Here is an 18,447-nt window from a genome sequence, read left to right on the forward strand (position 1 = left end):
TCTGACCCTTGAGACTCTTTCCAGGCCACAGCCCTCAGCAGGCCTACTTCTTATCCTCCTTGAGTGTTTTTGCCTGGCTGGAATGTGTCCCTCAACTCTGATCATGCCTCTTGTTTGCCTGGAAGGAGGATACAGAGGGGTGTGCGAGTATGTGTAGAAACTAGCCTTCTGTACAAAGGTACAATTTAGATGCATTGCTCCACCCACTTTTGTCTCTGGCCCCTCCCACCACTGGCATGCGGCTCCTGGACGGTTGCCCAGAAGGATATGTGGCCTCTGGCTGAAAAAGGGCTCCCCATCCCTGCTATATGTGAACACAGTCAATAATGCTTTAGCACAGAGTTTTATCTGTTAGCCATAAATAAACTCATAATAGCTGATAAAAATACTGTAATGCTGCATAGATTTGCTTAAGGCTGCAATCCCATGTGCAAAAGCCAGAATGATTTCAGCAGATTGAGGCATACCTGACTATGCACAGGACCAGGCTACACATGATAGGGTAATGCAAAGAAGATGGTGAGCTGGGAGGTTCCCTGTTCAAATCTCATCATAATCCAAAACCAAAACGAAGCACAAGGTCTCACATAACACACAAAGAGTATTTGCAGGCACATTCATTAATATGCTGTGAAAATAACATTGGCACGATAGCTTTGTTTATTACCCGATTTATATCCTGCCCTTCCTCCCAGCAAGAGCCTTTAATTACCTTCGATTTTCTTGAAACCTGCTGCTTCGCTGGATGGTCTGTCCCTAGAAGCAAACACATATATGAACTGAGCATGTTTTGACTGTTTATCGTTTTCCACAACTCAAATACAATTTCAGTAATCACCCCTACTTGTGTAAAAACCTTCTGGGTTGATGTAACAAGTTCTGAGATAATAATGTGTGAAGTGCTTTGAATGCTTTTTTAATGGACTATTTGAATGTTAAAGTAATTTACTCTGACTGCAGCACAGAAGTTTTGATCTAATGAATAAGGGAGTAACAAAGTGCACAGTGAGCACTCTGGCTTTTTAAAGTGTCTGTTGATCAACTTGACCCTGCTGTGCAATGGAAGAAAGAAAATTCTCTCTGCTGTGCCATCTTTGGCTCGTTGCAGTTACATTGGGGAAGCTTAGTTGCTTGATTTAGGGTTGTTTGCTATGATAAAGTTGAGAAATTCTGGCCTGTCTAATGTTTGATATGATTATGTTTTTAATATTATTTTAACCTGGATCTATTCTGATTCTCCCCCCTCCTTTTTTTTTTTTTAAACCTACAGTGTAACTATGTGGTTCCAGCCACCTTGGTCATTATTATCTTCATCTGCTTCCAGCAGAAATCCTACGTGTCCTCAACTAATCTTCCAGTCTTGGCTCTTCTCCTCTTGCTCTATGGGTAAGGAAGGCCTTTTTGGGTCAGGTGTGGAGGACTGAGCAAGATGTCGGAATGAGATTCCTTAATGCTATATCCTTTCTGTCTCCCAGGTGGTCCATAACTCCTCTCATGTACCCAGCATCCTTTGTGTTCAAGATCCCTAGCACAGCATATGTAGTGCTCACCAGTGTGAACCTCTTCATTGGCATTAACGGGAGTGTTGCCACGTTTGTCCTTGAGCTTTTCACCAACAATGTGAGTTCTCTATGACCACAGTCATGGTATCGTTCTTTGCCTTTTTCTGCGCTTGATTTTTATTTATTTAAAAAAATAAAAGTTGAGTTTGTAAATTTAGTTTGCTCAGTAGGCTTTAAGAGTTCAGCACAGAAATACCAGATGTTGGCTAAATAATGAATCTGTCACATCTGCATGATTTTCTTAGTTTTCTTTGATTTATCCAAATAGCAAAATCTTGGCAGAATTTGAAATCCTTTTTAAAAAAAAGAATCTTGAGTTGATGGGGGCAAAGGAATGAATGTATATTCTGTAGTACTGGAAAAGTAGGTGAAAGAGACTAGGAGAACACTAGATGTGCGTACTCAGGTAATTCATTGCTTGGAGAATTCATTCCTTTCTTAGCCCAACACTACTATGGGGAAGGAAACATTGTTGAGAGATTCTCCCTCATTGATAGAAGGGTGGCCTGTCTGGATATGTGTGTTGTCTACTTCTCTGAATGTGAGTCTATATATGGAGAGTCGTGTGTAACCTGTATGTGTGGTATATATGGGCAAATGTTTGTGAGTGTGTATTGGTCGCTTTGGCTATGCCTACTCTGGCAGTGGCCACTGCAGACATGTAGCCCTTGGAGGGTTGGCCAACTCCCCGTGTGGCCCTTGAACTTAAAAGGGTAAGCTTTACAGCTAAAAGTGTTTCATATACACAGGTAATAGCCACTGCAAGTGGCTAGCAAGCCCTGCTGCTGCCAGGACCATGTTGGAAATAGGGCTGCAAGTGCCTCTGGGATGAAGAGACACGTTGATGGGCCATCCCTTCCAAGGCCATTGTACAGAAAAAAGATGTCTGCCTCTACAAGGGGGCTGCTTGTCCCACACTTGGGAGCCTTAGGCTCCCCAACTCCCCACCCCTCTCCTTTTCAGGCGTCTTCGTGAGAAGGAGATTAAAAGCTTTTGCTTCAGATATCAGCTAACCACAGTTTAGTATTATGTCTGAATGCTAAAATGGAGTTACTCTTAACTATGGTTTGTTGAAACAAAGTAGCTTCATAGCCCATGTTTTGAAGCTACCTTGTTTCAAGTAAAGTTAATTTTCACCACTGTTTGGTTTGGATTACACAAGTTGCAGTTAATCACAAATGGAAGCCAAAGCTTTGAAATGTCTTCTTATGACCATGCTGGAATAAGGGGGGAGTGCATGACCTTGAAACTCACCTAAATTTGTTCTTGTCACACTAAAATATGGCTTAGTGTAACATCTGAACCAGACTAGGTTCTATTTCACATTTGCAAAACTGTTTTCCCCCCAGACGTCAGCTATGGAATGGCAAAGTCCCTTTGGATTGAACACAGTGGCCCCGTTTTTATGTTACAGTAAGCCATAATGACTTACCATGAACAAGCAGCATGCTAGTGCACATTGTCCAATCGCTCCTGCTTTGCCTCTCCCTTGCCGCAAGAAAAAGCAACAAGCCATGTCCAAACTAGGATTGTGACTTGTTTTTCCTGAACAAATCACAACCAGGAAGCCAAGATTTGATCTTGGCTTGCTGATTATGGTGTGTTCAGGAGAAACAAAGCACTATCCTGGTTCAAATGTAACAGTAAACCAAGCTTCATGGCTTACCACTCATCAGTGGAACAATGGAGTGACATGAATGCTGCTCATTCATGGTAAGTGATTAATCTTGGCTTATCATAACATGAAGTTGTCCTCAAAAAGGTCAAAATATTTTTAACCAAAAGACAATCTGATTTTCTATTATGCCGGAGAGGCAAGCACTTAACCTCTAAATAATTTAAGTCTTAATTTCAATGGGTGCCTGTCTAACTTTCTGGATATGTTTGCTGAGCTTATCCATTCCCAGCCTCTGGGCATCTGTCATTTTTTGTAAATTTTCAAGCAGCTGATTGCTACTGGTTTTGTGTCCTTAGAAGCTGAACAACATCAATGACATCTTGAAGTCAGTGTTCCTCATCTTCCCCCATTTCTGTCTGGGCCGTGGCCTGATTGACATGGTGAAAAATCAAGCTATGGCAGATGCCCTAGAAAGATTTGGTAAGTGAGATCTTGCTCACACAGTATGGATCTAGTGGCATGGTCCTTGAGTGTAGAGACTAATGTTTACTCTGTGCTAAAACAATTATAGTTTTGCACTCAGACAATCAAATTTTGCAACAAAGAACACTGAATTTTACAACCTGTATAAGTTATGCAAATTGAGTGAATTTCTATACTCTTTTATTCTACAGTTTTTGCTATTTTATTTAATTTATACAGAGGGCAAAGGAATTATGCAGTTCTCCATCATCAACCACTGCAAATCATATTTGACTCCCTGCTTCTGAGATTTCAGCGGGCATTACTTAAGTAGTTCCAAGCATAACTTTGCAACTACATGGATTAGAAATGTGCCTTAACAATCAGTATGTTTGAGTGAAGATCAGAATACAAGAACCAATTCACACACAACCATATATTTTAGGTTGTTTACCTGAAATGTTTTAAATGTATACTTGAAAATGTAATGTGTAGATAACAAGTGGGGGGGAAATTACATATGCCAACTGATGTATCCGGTTTGCAAATTTGGAAGCCAGGATTGACTTTCAAATCCAAGGGAAACACAGGTTTTTCCTGTGCAAGGTGTGAAAGAATCCTGGATCATTTGTAAGTTACTGGAACAGGCATTACAACATCTCTGATAAATGGTAGTTTGTTTTCAGGTTTGATGGCTATTTAAATTGTGTCTCTGTTGAGATGAACATTTGATGTATATTAAAAAATCAATACAGTGTTTATTGTTGCAGCGTTGTAGTTGGGGATCTCTCTGGAGGTCTCTGATATGACAGCTGAATGGGTGCTTCTGCTTTTCCTAATTAGGTGAGAACCGTTTTGTCTCCCCTCTCTCCTGGGATCTGGTGGGACGGAACCTTTTTGCCATGGCTGTAGAAGGCGCTGTCTTCTTTCTCATCACTGTGCTTATCCAGTACCGGTTCTTCATCAAATCCAGGTAAAATGGCTTCTATGACAGCAGACACTCAGCCTGGGAAGAGCACACACAGATTTTGAGGATGTGCTGAACATGAGGATCTACCTCATGTGGGGGAGGAAGTGGTCAAGACAAGCACCTCCCGCTCTTTGAAAGCGAAGTGAAAAAAGAGGAAACAGAGGAGCAATGACAACATCTGAAGACCACCCTTTTTGATATATATGAATATGTATATTAATTTACTCACTTATTTAAAGATTTCTATCCCACCTTTTGGCCAAAAATAACCCCCAGTGCAGTTTTAAAATGTAAGCTGTAAGGCAGTGATTTCTCAGCATCACCCCATAGCTGTTGAACATTTCTGTAGAACTGACCATGGCTCCAACCTCAGATGTTCTCCAAGACTCTATAAGACTTGGAAAACATGGACTTCCACTGTGTTTTTATCTCTTCCCCTTCTTTCCTATGCATCTTCATTCATTCTACTCTTCTTTTGTCCAATGAGTTTCCCTCCTCCTCCTCACTAAAGTCTGGCTTTTATTTTATCTATATCAGTTTGCTAATGCAACCTCTCTGGCCCCTTATCAATGCACCATTTCACACATTATGTAGAGACAAAACCTGGATTTGCCACCAAGCACTTACTCATCAGGGAGCTATATCCAGTCACAGCACCCTGACAGATATTGTGTCTGCTAAGGGTGTTTGTCACATTCACACTTTACATCTTTAGATAAATTCTTAAAACGTGCACCTTAAAATGTAATGTGTGAAGTGGCCCAGTAAATGGTATGTTAATCTCCAACGTGTCATTTGAACTGGCTACTAGCCAAGTAGTGAGTTCCAGCATTCATAAATTGAAAAAGGGGATTGTGTGCTCCACCTCTGGAATGGGATCCAGTGGTCTAGGACTGGTCTGCATGAGTATAGTTGTAAAATAAGTACTCCACATGTTCTATATCAACTAGAGAAATAGGCCCGGGAGAGCTGTCTCCAGGATTTCCAGAAGGTGGGATTTGCGATCATGCTGAATTAATAGCCCATTAGGTTTGGGGTAGTTGTTGAAAACTAACTTTCGGCGATTCAGCACTAAAACCCAATTTTTGCCAGGCTTCATCTGCTTTTGAAGAGCATTTCTTGTCAACAAAATATGTTCCGAAGGATCTTGTATATCAGTCCTCCTCATCTGGTCCTTGGATACAAAGCGCTGTATGGAGGAGCCAAAATTAGTTTCAGAAGGAAACTTGTCATTGATTTCCACAAGTTCGGCTGTTACCTGCAGGAGAGTGATGATGGCAAATAACAATAATAGTTAATCTTGGGTGGGCCACTGATGCCTTAATTCAACACCATTAGTACCATATTATCTCAGGCTGCTGCCCTTGTTTCCTCCTCTGTATAATACTGATATGTTTTATTGTTTTACTGTTTTTACATTTTATAGTGCTGGTCATTGACCGTAATAAATGATGATTGATTGCTTGATTGCTTGGACTGGTCTGCCTGTTACTCAGTGTATCTTGAATTTTCAGTGCATGAACTTTCCTTTTTTCTGACTTTCAAAGGCCTGTCAGTGCTAAGCTTCCACCTGTGAATGAAGAGGATGAGGATGTGAACAGAGAAAGGCAGAGGATCCTTGGTGGCGGTGGGCAGAGTGATATCTTAGAAATCAAAGAATTAACTAAGGTGAGAGAAGGAGCAAACAGTTCTTTGGGCATTTTGTGTGTAGGGGAGACTGAATGTTCATTCCTCACAATTATACCCCTTGTCAAGGATTTGATTGCCTATCATTGATGCACTGAGAGCAACCTACTTAATGCTGCTGTCGTATAATTTCCTCCAGACGAATGTGTGAAATTATGGAGTGAGCGTTGACAATGACCATTAAATGATGGCCCACATTCATTCCCAAATGGATCGCAGTTGTTGATATGGTCTTCATTTTAGACATTTGCTTTAGCCTCCTTCAGAACTACTCACTCATTGATTCAACATGTGAAAAGCACCACACCAAGAAACTCTGCCCCCTGGCATCTTGCCTGGCAGATTGCCCTGCCCCCTGGCATCTGTGTTGTTAGGGATTAATTGATGTGGCCCTCTTCATGTATTGAGTTGCCACCAGAGTTTTTTCTTTATAACTTACACACCTGCTGGTGTTTGCTGAATTTACAGCCAAAACTGAAATCTGCATGTCCTTGGAGACACTGAGTTGTAAGCAGAGGCCCTACTACTGACTTGTTTTGTCAAAGAAGAAAAGTGAATGGGTAGAATATGTAAACCTAAGTTGCTGCCAGCTATGGGCAAATTTCTGTTCCTCATTCCAGATATATAGAATGAAACGAAAGCCTGCTGTGGATAGGATCTGTGTCGGAATTCCACCTGGAGAGGTAAGACTTCCAAGTCTTTCTCTTTGTGCTTCTTTCGTGAAATATTACTCAAGACCTAAAGATTCAAAATTAGAATAACTGTTGAACTACTCAGATACTTCACAGTAGTGAAAGAAGAGCTTGCACACTGGCAGCGGCTCTCCAGGGTGGTGGGCAAGGGTCTCTTCTAGCTCTACCAGGAGATGCCATTGGGGATTGAACCTAGGACCTTCTACATGTAAAGCCGATGCTCTACCTCTGAGCTATAGCCGTTTCCCATGGAGAATGGAAACCCCACACAAACATCTTCTGCCCTGGTCAGCACAATCCCCCCCCCTGCCAGTTTAGGAAGTGGCAGTTTTTCTGCCATGGAATCACCCGCCATCACCACTACCTTAGGCTTGCTCCGCCCATGTCTTTTTCGGATTTCACACATCATTGCAAGGAATGTGTAAGAGATTAATGGCACACACGTGTTGATCTGGTTTGTAGTGTTTTGGCCTCCTGGGTGTGAATGGTGCTGGCAAGTCTTCCACTTTCAAGATGTTGACTGGAGACACCGATGTTACAGGAGGGGATGCTTTTCTTAAGGGCAACAGGTATGAAGAAAACGGACTTTTTCTGTAACGCAGCGTGTGTGTTTTGTTGGCTTTTCTGTCTGGTGGTGCATTTACAGAACAGTTGTAATGTTATTTGCACTCGAAGCAAAAGCTAATTTTGTCTGCAAGACTAGATAGCGTTGCATTGTGGGACGGTGTCATGCGCAGGATTGCTGTATCGATTTCATGCCAGAGCAGAATTTAGTGATGGACACACAATTTATCATCCTGAGTAATACCAGTTTTTATCTTTGTTAAAATCATACCTTTTTCGGTTGAGAAGATAAGCTTGGCAAAGTCGATGAAAACTGAAAAGACAAAGGCAAGATTGGTAGGATTTCCCACCAGTCAGAGGCTTCTGTCACAGCTGTGTGTGCGCTTAGATTCTGAAGAAGTGCAGGAAAGGAGTAAGCTGTGAAATTGGGTGCAGAATTAATCTTTAAAGGCTTCAGTCCTATACAGAGTTCCTGGGAATAAGTCTCCTGAACTCAGTGGGACTTCCTTCAGCCTAAACATGCATAGGATTGCACAGCACAAAATGAATATAGATTTCATTGACTAAAATGAGACCAGTTGTCAGGATTCGGAAGATATGTTTGCATGTCCATAACATGCAACTATAGCTGCTAAACGTTTAGGAGCCAGAGGGGTGGCTAAGTAAGATCTTCAGTGGTTTGGTAGGGTGGAGGAGCTTCCACTGCCCCTCCATACGGCTAGCAAAATCAAAATTATGCAAACATGTCAATTTGAATTTTCATAATGTGTGGCAGCTCTGCTCCTTAACATAAGCCAGAACAAAAGGCAGATAATTTTAAATGCTGGAAGATTTTATTCCACACCCACCAGTGGGTTATAAAGTGCAAGATTTCCAAAAGTCTCAAATGATATTAGTAAGCTTGTTGAGAGGGGTGTATTTTGTTGCATAGTATGTTTAGCACTTCTAATACATACTTTCAAAATTCTAACGTCATTGCACGGAGCTGTTATTTTTGCTGTCAGTGTTGGGTGATTCCAAAATAGTTGGTGCACCATAATCCACCATACCCTGAACCACTGGCAAAATCCTTCAGAAGCTATATCTTACCTTTTCGCAGTATTTTGTCTAACATCCAAGAAGTCCACCAGAACATGGGATATTGTCCTCAGTTTGATGCTATAAATGAGCTGCTGACTGGGAGAGAGCATCTGGAATTGTTTGCACTCTTAAGAGGAGTCCCTGAGAAAGAAGTCTACAAGGTAAATCAAGGAGGCAGGATGGAGACAACCTGAGTTAATTACCGCAGCAAAGTCCATATGGTTGATGATGAACAGTGGGAGCAAGGGGGGCATATATATATATATATATATATATATATATATAAAAGCATTTATACCTTGCTTCACTGTAAGCTTGAGGTGGCATGTAACAATAACCTAAAACAGTTAGCAGAAATAGATATGCAGTAGGAATCTTTGCAAACCACAGTTCAGCAGTGTGCTAAAACCCAATGTGCACAACATTCTGGAGGTGCCATCACCTGTCTTAATTCAGAAGGCCTGTGACCGGATGTAGACAGTCACATTTTTCAGAGAATCAAAGGTTGTTTGAAAAAGAGGTCTCTGCTTATAACGTACAAGCCACTTAATGCAGTGTTTGCTGTATTGTATAGTTTGCAGAACTTGCAAGTCCTTTTTTGAACAGAGGCAGAAGTGGGATGAAAGGTATGTGTAATCACCATGGGAAGTGAAACTTCTCTTGCGCCACTTTCAGCTTTCTTCACAACAAAACAAAGAAACACTATTGCCCTTCTCCAGCCTTAAAAACTCTGGAGGTGCTTCAACATTGCCTAATATGCATTGTGCTGAATTGCCTGGAGCATATAATAGAATGATAAAACTGAGTAGGGAGAAAAGAAACTAGAATCATAAGCGGGAGCTTTTTAAAAATGCCACACTAATAGTGGAGGTTGTGCTTCTTTATTCATGTTGCCTTCTTATCCGGCAGGTTGGTGAATGGGCTGTTCGTAAATTGGGCCTCATAAAGTATGCAGAAAGATATGCTGGCACCTACAGTGGTGGGAACAAGCGCAAACTGTCCACTGCAATGGCCCTAATTGGGGGGCCTCCTGTGGTGTTCCTGGTGAGTATGGCTGTGCTCCCATAAGCAATGCTCATTCTGCTAAAACTAGCAGGAAGCCTCAATTCTGTTACTCTTAGAACTAAAGCGGTGGGATGGTTGCCATTTATACCAGAAAACAGTCATTTAAGAGAACATGAATGTACACAAAGCCCCAATTTACATATCCCATTGAAACCATTCTGAACAAAAATTCTTACAGGCATTAGTTGTGTTTACCATACAATTCCACAGCTTTGAGCTCCAGAAGTGTTGCAAATCTGCTACCAATTAGAGCTGTTCTATAGACGGAGGTGGTAGGTAGAGGAGGTGACATTCTGAACTCTACCATTGCAAGTTTGGGGTTGGTTTTTGATGCTGTCCCACAGTAATTAAAAAAACAACTGGGCTCCTAGACACTTTGCAAATCAAGAACAGAGCTATGCTAAACCTTTCTCCCTGCTGTGCTGTATACAGAGAGCTTTTTGGGGGTGGGGGGTTACATAGGAAGCTGCTGAATCAGACCATTGGTCCATTTAGTTCAGTAAATTGTATTACTTCAGAATTGTATTACTGACAACTCTACTAAATATTGTAATTTTGCATTGTGCTGTACTGGTTGTATTGTTTTTATTGTATCATATTTTACCATGTATTTTATCGTGCTTTATTGTACGCCGCCTAGAGTGGCCATTGGCCAGATAGGCGGCATATAAATTAAATATTATTGTTATTGTTGTTGTTGTTGTTATTATTATTATTATTATTATTATTGTCTGCACTGACTGACAGGGGCTCTCCAGGGTTTCAGGCAGGGCTGTCTCCCACCTTTACGTGGAGATGCCGGGGATTGAACCTGGGACCTTTGCATGTAAGGCAGATGCTCGACCATGGAGCGCTGGCCCTTGCCCATTGGTAATGTGGGGTTGGTGATGTGGGGAAGCATTCAAAACTGCAAAATGCTAGCTGCACTCTGAGGTGATGCAGTCCAGATTTCTATCTCCTCCATCTAACATCTAATCCTCCAAACTTTAGCTGCATCAGATGTCTGTCATCATTGTCTGTAATGGCCAGCATACCAGAGTTGGCATTAGGCATCATTAAAATGATGCTCTGGCAGTAGTGGTGAGATCAGTGCTTTATTATTTACAAATTGCAGGATGAGCCGACCACAGGAATGGATCCCAAGGCACGGCGTTTCCTTTGGAACTGTGCCTTAAGCATCATCAAGGAGGGAAGGTCTGTGGTTCTTACATCTCACAGGTGAGCAGTGTGGACTCTTAGGCATTATTCTGCATTACATGATGCAGCACTGTGTTTCAGTCACTGTTTGGCATTCGTTTGTTTTTTAATTGTTGCACATAGTAGTGACAAGAAAGGAACTGTCATGACTTAGCTAAAGAAGCTTTTTAAAATGCCATTTGATTTCAACTGGAACACGGAACAGATCCTAAAATCTTTCATTAAAATTATTGGGACATGTTTAATTTTGGCACAGTTGCGTCTGGTGTAAAATATACAAAAGCTCCATTTATTTCTATTTTATTTAATACAATGCATATCCTACTTGATTATAATAAAACCTCAAAGCAGTTTGCCAAAAAAATATTAAATTATCAATAAAAGTTAAAAAACTTTCAAAAACTAATTAAAAAGAACATTAGGTAATGCTTAAAACAGACGAACATACACAATGAACATCAAACATAGGATAGTCTCCTAAACGTACTGCATTATTCTTATTATATCAAGAGCCTATAGCTTAGTGGCAGAGACAAGCTTTACATGCAGAAGATTCATTTCCTGAGATCTTTTTATCTCAGGTAGCAGGACGACGAAGACCTCTGGCCTTAGCCTTGTGGAGCTGCTGCCGGCCAGGCCTGATGGTACTGAGCCAGGAGGACCGCGCCTATCCTTTTGGAATAAGGCCGCTTCATTTGTTAAAGATTCTAAAGCTTGCGTATCCAGACCATCCTTTAGTTTGAGGATGTTACATTGTGCAGTGCAGAAGTGATTTGAAAAAACTGCTGGATACTTTATTTCGGGCATTTACTAGCTTGTTCTTTTGCTCGCAGCATGGAAGAATGTGAGGCCCTGTGCACTCGAATGGCAATCATGGTCAATGGGCGGTTCAGGTGCCTTGGCAGCGTCCAGCACCTGAAGAACAGGTAATCAACTGCTTTATGCTTGCTGTCTTTACACAAGTGGATGCATTTCTGCTTTTTTGCACCTAGATTGCTCAAGGGAACATTTTCAAACACTCCTTCAGAGAAAATTGCATGCACCCAACAAACAGGCATGAATATACTTATTTTTAAGTCTGTTGCTTGATCATTTGATAAAATAATTGGTTAAATTTATTTACACTCGAATAATATCAAAATGACAATATTTGCACCTTTTTGAAATATTTAGGTTTTATGTACTATACAACTTTTAAAAAAACAACAACACAGAAGGCCACCTTTAATGTTTTCTTCTTCTTCCCTTATATTAATGCAATGGAACAATAATAGTAGCAGCGATAATAATTATAATAGAATTTATATCCTTCCCTTTCTCCCAAAGATGCCCAGGGCAGCAAACACATCAACTAAACATTTTAACATCAAGAAAAGCTTTTCCCAATAACCATGAAGACTAGAAACGTGCCATTTTAAAATTAAACTAAACATGACCACTCAGTTGAAAATCCTACACTTTCCAATCTGTTTTTTTTTCCCCAGGTTTGGAGATGGCTATACAATAATAGTGCGAATAGCAGGGACAAACCCTGACTTGAAACCTGTTCAAGACTTCTTTGCGCTTGCCTTTCCGGGCAGTGTGCTGAAGGAGAAGCATCGCAACATGCTACAGTATCAGCTCCCATCCTCTCTGTCTTCTCTGGCAAGGATATTTAGCATCCTCTCCCAAAACAAAAAGAGGCTCCATATGGAAGACTACTCCGTTTCTCAGACCACACTTGACCAAGTAAGTTTACAGTGGCTCTTATATCCCGACAGCAGAGCTCATGCTTGGGAGAAACCCAGAGTCCCTTCAACTGTTTTATACGATTTCAGAGAATAGCCATTTGGTCATTTTGTAATAGAGCTTCCAATATTCAGCCACAGATATTCCACTTAAACTCAGCCCTCCCTAGTAATAGGTAAAGGGGGTATTGCAGGGTGAGGAACCATTCTCAGCCAGGGGCCAGAAACAAAAAAGGGTGAAGTAATAGATGTGACTCTTAAGCTTTGAACAGTAGAATCGGAGGTTTTCGCTCTCTCTCACTCTCGCTCGCTCGCTCTCCCTCACTCTCTCTCACTCTCTCTCACTCACTCACTCTCTCACTCTCACTCTCCATCCAGGCAAGAAATAGGCATTATCACAGTTCAAGGACACAATCCAGCCAGGCAAAAGCACTTGGAAGAGGGCGTAGATCAGGATCGATGAGGGGCATGGACTAGAGAGAGTCCTGAGGGCTGTGGAATGCTCTCCCCAGGGAGACATGCCTGGTGCCTTCTCTATCCATCTTTAGGCACCAGGCAAAGGCCTTCCTCTTCACTCAGGCTTTTGGCCCTTGATGTGCTGTGTCCTACTTATTCCTTTTTTTGTTATTTATGGGTTTTAAATTTTTATTATTATGTATGGCTTTTGATGTATTGATGAGTTTTATTGACTGTGTGTGTTTTTATCTATGATTCTTGTTTTAACCTGTGAATGTTTTGAATCTGTTGTAAGTCACCTAGAGACAGTTTGGTATTAGGCGAGTAAGAAATGGAATAAATAATGCCACATTATTTATTAAGTTTACATCCCACACTTCCTCTTAGAAAGAGCCCAGAGCGGGAAACAAAAACTCTAAAAATATAAAAGTTTAAAAACAAAAGACTTTAAACCATATTAAAATATCTTTAACAACATCTTTAAAAAAATTTTTTTTTAAAAAAAATCTAAAACAGTAATTCCAAAACAGACTGGCATAAGGTCTCTACTTAGAAGGCCTGTTGAAAGAGGAAGGTCTTCAGTTGGCAGCAGTAGGTGCCTGGATTTATTTATTTTTGAACAAGTTTTTATAGACAGATGAATAAGAGGTCAGCTGTTGAATACTGAACTAATAAGCAACTCTCAGAGACACAGGGGCTTCTCTGTGCTGGTGCTGTAAGCTCTGGAACACCATCCCAGTTAGCATCCTTCATGCCCCCTCAGAGCATCTTCTGCCAGAAACTGAAGACAGACCTTCTTGGGTAGGCTTTAAATGTGTAGTTTTCAACTACTGTTCATTTAAACATTAACTGTATTTGAAGTTTTATATACCACTGCTGTTCTGATATTTTTTACATATTTTGTGTGTGTTGTGAGGTGTTCTGGGTTTTGAAAGTAGAACAGGACAGTGGGTTATATCATCAAACATTAGTCATACTCAAAATAGACCCATTAAAATTAATGGACATGACTAACTAAGGTTCATTCATTTTAGTGGGCCTACTTTAAGTAAAACTTAGTTGGATATATCCCTATTATTATTATTAAATTTCTCTCCCATCCTTCCTCCCAGAAGGAGCCCATTGTTGTTCTTAACTCATCATTGTCTTCCACCTTCTCTCCCTCTCAGGTATTTGTAAACTTTGCCAAGGACCAAAGTGATGACGACCACACAAAGGACTTGTCGTTGCACAAAAACCAGACTGTTGTAGATGTTGCAGTTCTGACTTCTTTTTTGAAAGATGAAAAGGTGAAAGAAAGCTATGTATGAGCAACCCTTGTGGAAAGGATGCAACAGTAGTACTGAGCAGAAGCAGGGGAAGAGAGTCCTCCTTTCTGTGCAATAGTGGGGAGATCTCCCCATGAGCAAAGAGGCAGAAGATACAGAGAGGAAAACAAGAAAACTGAACATTTTTACTTGTAACCATTCAATGCAATGCAACTCAATGCAATGAAAACAATATTCCATTACAGAGGCAGTGCCTCTTGGAGATGTTGCCTTGTTGTACTGTTCTCTAGCAAAAGACTTGAATCTAGTTATTCTTATGTTATAACTCTGTGAAATTCTAGTATGGCGCCACTTCCTGCTCTGTGGTCTTCTGCCATACTCCTACTTGTTTCTACTAAGCAGGTTTTCGTTTAGGGGTTGTGCAACTGCTCAGAGGATTCTTGGCTAGTGATTATTTATTTGTCATTTTAAGGCATGCATTGCCCTTCTACAGGGTGAGTGGAATTGTTTGGTGCTACATCCATTGCTGGCAATGAATGTACCAGCGTAACCAGTGCCAAGTAGTTACCGCACAATGCATTGCTGTGGCCTTATTTAAGTATTATCTGATGGGCCTGCTTAACCTACAGAAGTTTAAGGGGACTGGTGTAAACATCATTGGTGGTCTTAACAGTGGGTCACAAAGCATACCATCTAAAATATGCATAATGAAAAAATAATTGTTTCTTATTGAGGTGTGGCAGAATAAACTATAAATCATAAAAACATTTAAGAGGATTTCTATCCCAATGGTATGGTGACCAATCTTCCACTCTGCTTTTGTGAAGTTTTTGTTCTTGTCAGCTTTTATTAAGAATCATGTCTGATGTCTTTTTTTTCTCTTTTGCACCAGTATTATTTATATGTGAGTCAGCAATTTCTGTGGAGGTATGGGCATGCTGTCCCAACCTCTATGTCCCAAAGTATCAGATCACTTTAGTATTGTCTATATTACACTGTGTCCAGAATCTAGGTAAACTTAGCATCATTTCTGCAAACTTTTAACATTTTTCTAGTCTAGCAATCACTTCTCCTTTTTCACTTACCATAAAATGTACTGCATTATGTTTTCCTACATAAGTCAAACCATAGGATGGCCACCTTTTATCATGCGCTGCAGATATTGCTCCTACCCATTTCTTTTGTAGTCCTATCATCTACCCTGTCCCTCACTTACTGTATGGCACACTTCTTGACTGATCTCCTGCTACAGCTAGAGCTTGAAGGCAAACAGCCAGTTTAAGGGTAGGAGTAGCAATCCCAGGCAAAAGATCACTAGGTTGATTAAAAAAATATGATGAACGCTCAACTTTTAAGGATAACTTGCAAAACAATTGCTCATTTGGGAAGCAACTTCAAGGTTTTATGGTTAAGTAGGTGCTTTTACACAAAGTTGGCTGGGATTGTATCACTGGACTATCTTTATTAAAACATACATATATATGTGGGTTTACCAAACATCTTCAAGCCTGCTATTTAAGGAGTCGCTATGTTCATATCCCATCATAATGGTACAGTACAGAAAAGGCTAGTTAAGGCTACTAAGTTCTTTGGAAATAAATGGGACAGGAATCGATCCTGTGCATGCTTATTTAGAAAATATGTCATGTTTGAGTGCCCATACAATCACAGCCTTAGTTGAATATGACCAAAAGCCTCTTACTACCTTTCCCATCCCTTTCCACCCCAACCACGGCTTGCAAAATGTCCTTGGGATACATACATCTCAATGCAGGTGCTTATCTTTTTCCACAGCGATATTATGGCTAATTAGTACTCAATCACAATGGTCAACCTATCCTGGTATAAGATAAATATTATTAATTTATTATTTAAGATGTATTTGCAACCCTGCCCAAGCAAGACACAATATAAACAGAAGGCAAGGTCTTCACAGTGTAATCATCTACATGTCTACTCAAAAGTCAATTTCATTTTAGTTCAGTGGTGGTTATTCCCATGTAAATGGGTAAAGGGTTGCAGCCTAAGGCTGCGATCCTAGGCAATCTTACCTGGCGGTTAGAAGCAAGAAAATAGAGGCTTAGAGGATTGCACTGTAAATCCTAATGTTTGCAGCAAGAGCAATTTAAGCACAGGCTTAATTGTTCCATTAGAAACAAAGGTTCTTAGCAGTGCTTCCTGGCAAGAGAAGGGCTCCACACTAGCTTTGATCTTACACTGAACACTGTGTTATAGGGCAGTTGCCTCAAAGTCATTTTATGCAAGTTTTCCTTTTGTGTTGGATGTGGGTTAGCCAAACTTATCCTCAGTGCTACACCTATTATGATATAAAACCACTGACATGGAACTGTGTTAAGAACATCTAGCACTTCAGTATGTATGTAGTGAAGTTGTTGCATCCCTCTGCAGTATTTGTAGTGCTGTAGAGGCACTTTCCTATAAATTCTTACAGAAGTAATACTTAAGGGTAAACCTGTGTTACCGTGGCTTTCCTTCTACCCCAGTTTCAGACTCCTCTCACTTTAATACGATTGGTCCTTCATTCCAAGCACTTTATGCTAGCTATAATGGGATCTATTTTTGCATTGGAATACCGTTAACTTTGCAAAAATCTAGAGCAGTTTCACACATACACCTATTAAGTTGATCTCTCAATGGACATTTTCATGAAAAAAATATCTATATTTGTATTGCTAATAACTATTTGTGAAATATTAATAGGCATTTGTTAATTGCCTTGTATCAAGCATAAAAAAAATAAAATGTTGCTGGTCTACAATTGTGCATTCACTACTACGACTGTTTAAATCTGTTACCAAGTTAGAAAACATTTCCATGTTTACTGGTAAATAGTACTGGGTTCTACCTCTGCCCAACAAAATACTTTCAAGACTTCCTATTATATATTTTACTCTGTCTTTCACTGTAGTAGGATATTACAGGATTAAAATTTAAAAAGCAAAACTGCTGAGTAAAGCTATCTCATAGCCTGTATAGACACATCATCAGATGGTAGCAAATACATTTAAAATCCCCTGTACTAGAGCAAAGCCACTACATCTAGAGATTTTTGTGGGGAATATCTCCATTTGTTGGTATTAATATAAAAACATCACCATCCTAAATCACTGATGGCAACCTGTAACATATTATTACCTCACCACCAAAATACTCAGTTACCCTGACGTCCCGCTGAACTCAATAGGGCCATGTGCAGGATTGCACTACTAATAGGGCAGTGTTTGTTGCTGCAGAAACTTACACTGGAAACTCCCTTTTTGTCCATCCATTGACATGACAAGGAAGAGCCAAAAATATGGTGGGATTTTTTTAATAGTAATCACACAGGCGATGCATCTTCTCAGATGTCCCTATCCATTAATTTCCCCGTTGCCTTTCTTGTCTCCTTTTTGTGGTCTGTGACTCACTAACTTGGTGCCTCCCCAATCTATACTGGAGAAGCTATTTACAGTAACAACTGCTTTCCCCATATCTAGGTGGCTAAGTGGCTTTCCCCATATCTCTCCCCTCTACCACCCATCCCATCAACGGTTCTGGGAGCCCCCTTCTCAATCCATTATTGCTTTGAGAAGTCCCAAGTCAACATGGGAAGAAGCTGTGCAACAAACTCACTCCCATTCTGTGTTGTACACATTACACAGAATGAGGTAGTAGAATTCTGATGCCTGCAAGGTGTTGTTGTCAGCAATGTTTTAAATGTTTCAACATGTTAAAAAAAAAATCCTGCATGTACTCAAATAGGACACTGGACTACATTAAACCTTTCTCTGATATGGTTGTTTACTATGGTGAAGGAGTTTAAATGTGTAGAAGAGCATTCTGCCTCCTCCTTGCCATTTGAAGTGCCACAGTCCAAAAAAATCATTTCTGTATAGTAAGCAGAACAGCTCCTAAAGAGGACGGATCTGAGCACAGTGGACACTTCTATACCCTCCCTTGTGAAGTGTGTGAATGAACTCTTCCTCCAATTGCAAAAAACTCTTTATATCCTTAGGTTAAATCAAAAGGTTGACCATCTTGACCTAAATGATAATGACTGCTTCAGTAAGGGTGCTATGGCTAGAATCTGAAAAGGCAGA

General features: G+C 40.4%; 1 protein-coding gene across 4 annotated transcripts in view; it reads left to right on the forward strand.

Annotated features, from left to right (window-relative positions):
* ABCA1 (ATP binding cassette subfamily A member 1) overlaps positions 1 to 17,126 on the forward strand; it is a 134,493-nt gene extending 117,367 nt beyond the window's left edge. For all 4 annotated transcript variants that reach the window (XM_061633173.1, XM_061633193.1, XM_061633184.1 and 1 more), the window contains 13 exons: positions 1,271 to 1,386; positions 1,476 to 1,620; positions 3,537 to 3,660; positions 4,486 to 4,615; positions 6,160 to 6,280; positions 6,919 to 6,981; positions 7,453 to 7,559; positions 8,654 to 8,795; positions 9,544 to 9,678; positions 10,814 to 10,917; positions 11,730 to 11,822; positions 12,381 to 12,624; positions 14,249 to 17,126. In XM_061633173.1, the coding sequence (XP_061489157.1) occupies positions 1,271 to 1,386; positions 1,476 to 1,620; positions 3,537 to 3,660; positions 4,486 to 4,615; positions 6,160 to 6,280; positions 6,919 to 6,981; positions 7,453 to 7,559; positions 8,654 to 8,795; positions 9,544 to 9,678; positions 10,814 to 10,917; positions 11,730 to 11,822; positions 12,381 to 12,624; positions 14,249 to 14,389 (1,665 nt within the window). In that variant the 3' untranslated portion in view covers positions 14,390 to 17,126. The remainder of the gene's footprint in view (positions 1 to 1,270; positions 1,387 to 1,475; positions 1,621 to 3,536; positions 3,661 to 4,485; positions 4,616 to 6,159; positions 6,281 to 6,918; positions 6,982 to 7,452; positions 7,560 to 8,653; positions 8,796 to 9,543; positions 9,679 to 10,813; positions 10,918 to 11,729; positions 11,823 to 12,380; positions 12,625 to 14,248) is intronic.
* Positions 17,127 to 18,447: the final 1,321 nt, after the last annotated feature.

The sequence above is a fragment of the Rhineura floridana genome, chromosome 1, assembly GCF_030035675.1.
Source record: "Rhineura floridana isolate rRhiFlo1 chromosome 1, rRhiFlo1.hap2, whole genome shotgun sequence".
In the NCBI taxonomy this organism is placed as follows: domain Eukaryota; kingdom Metazoa; phylum Chordata; class Lepidosauria; order Squamata; family Rhineuridae; genus Rhineura; species Rhineura floridana.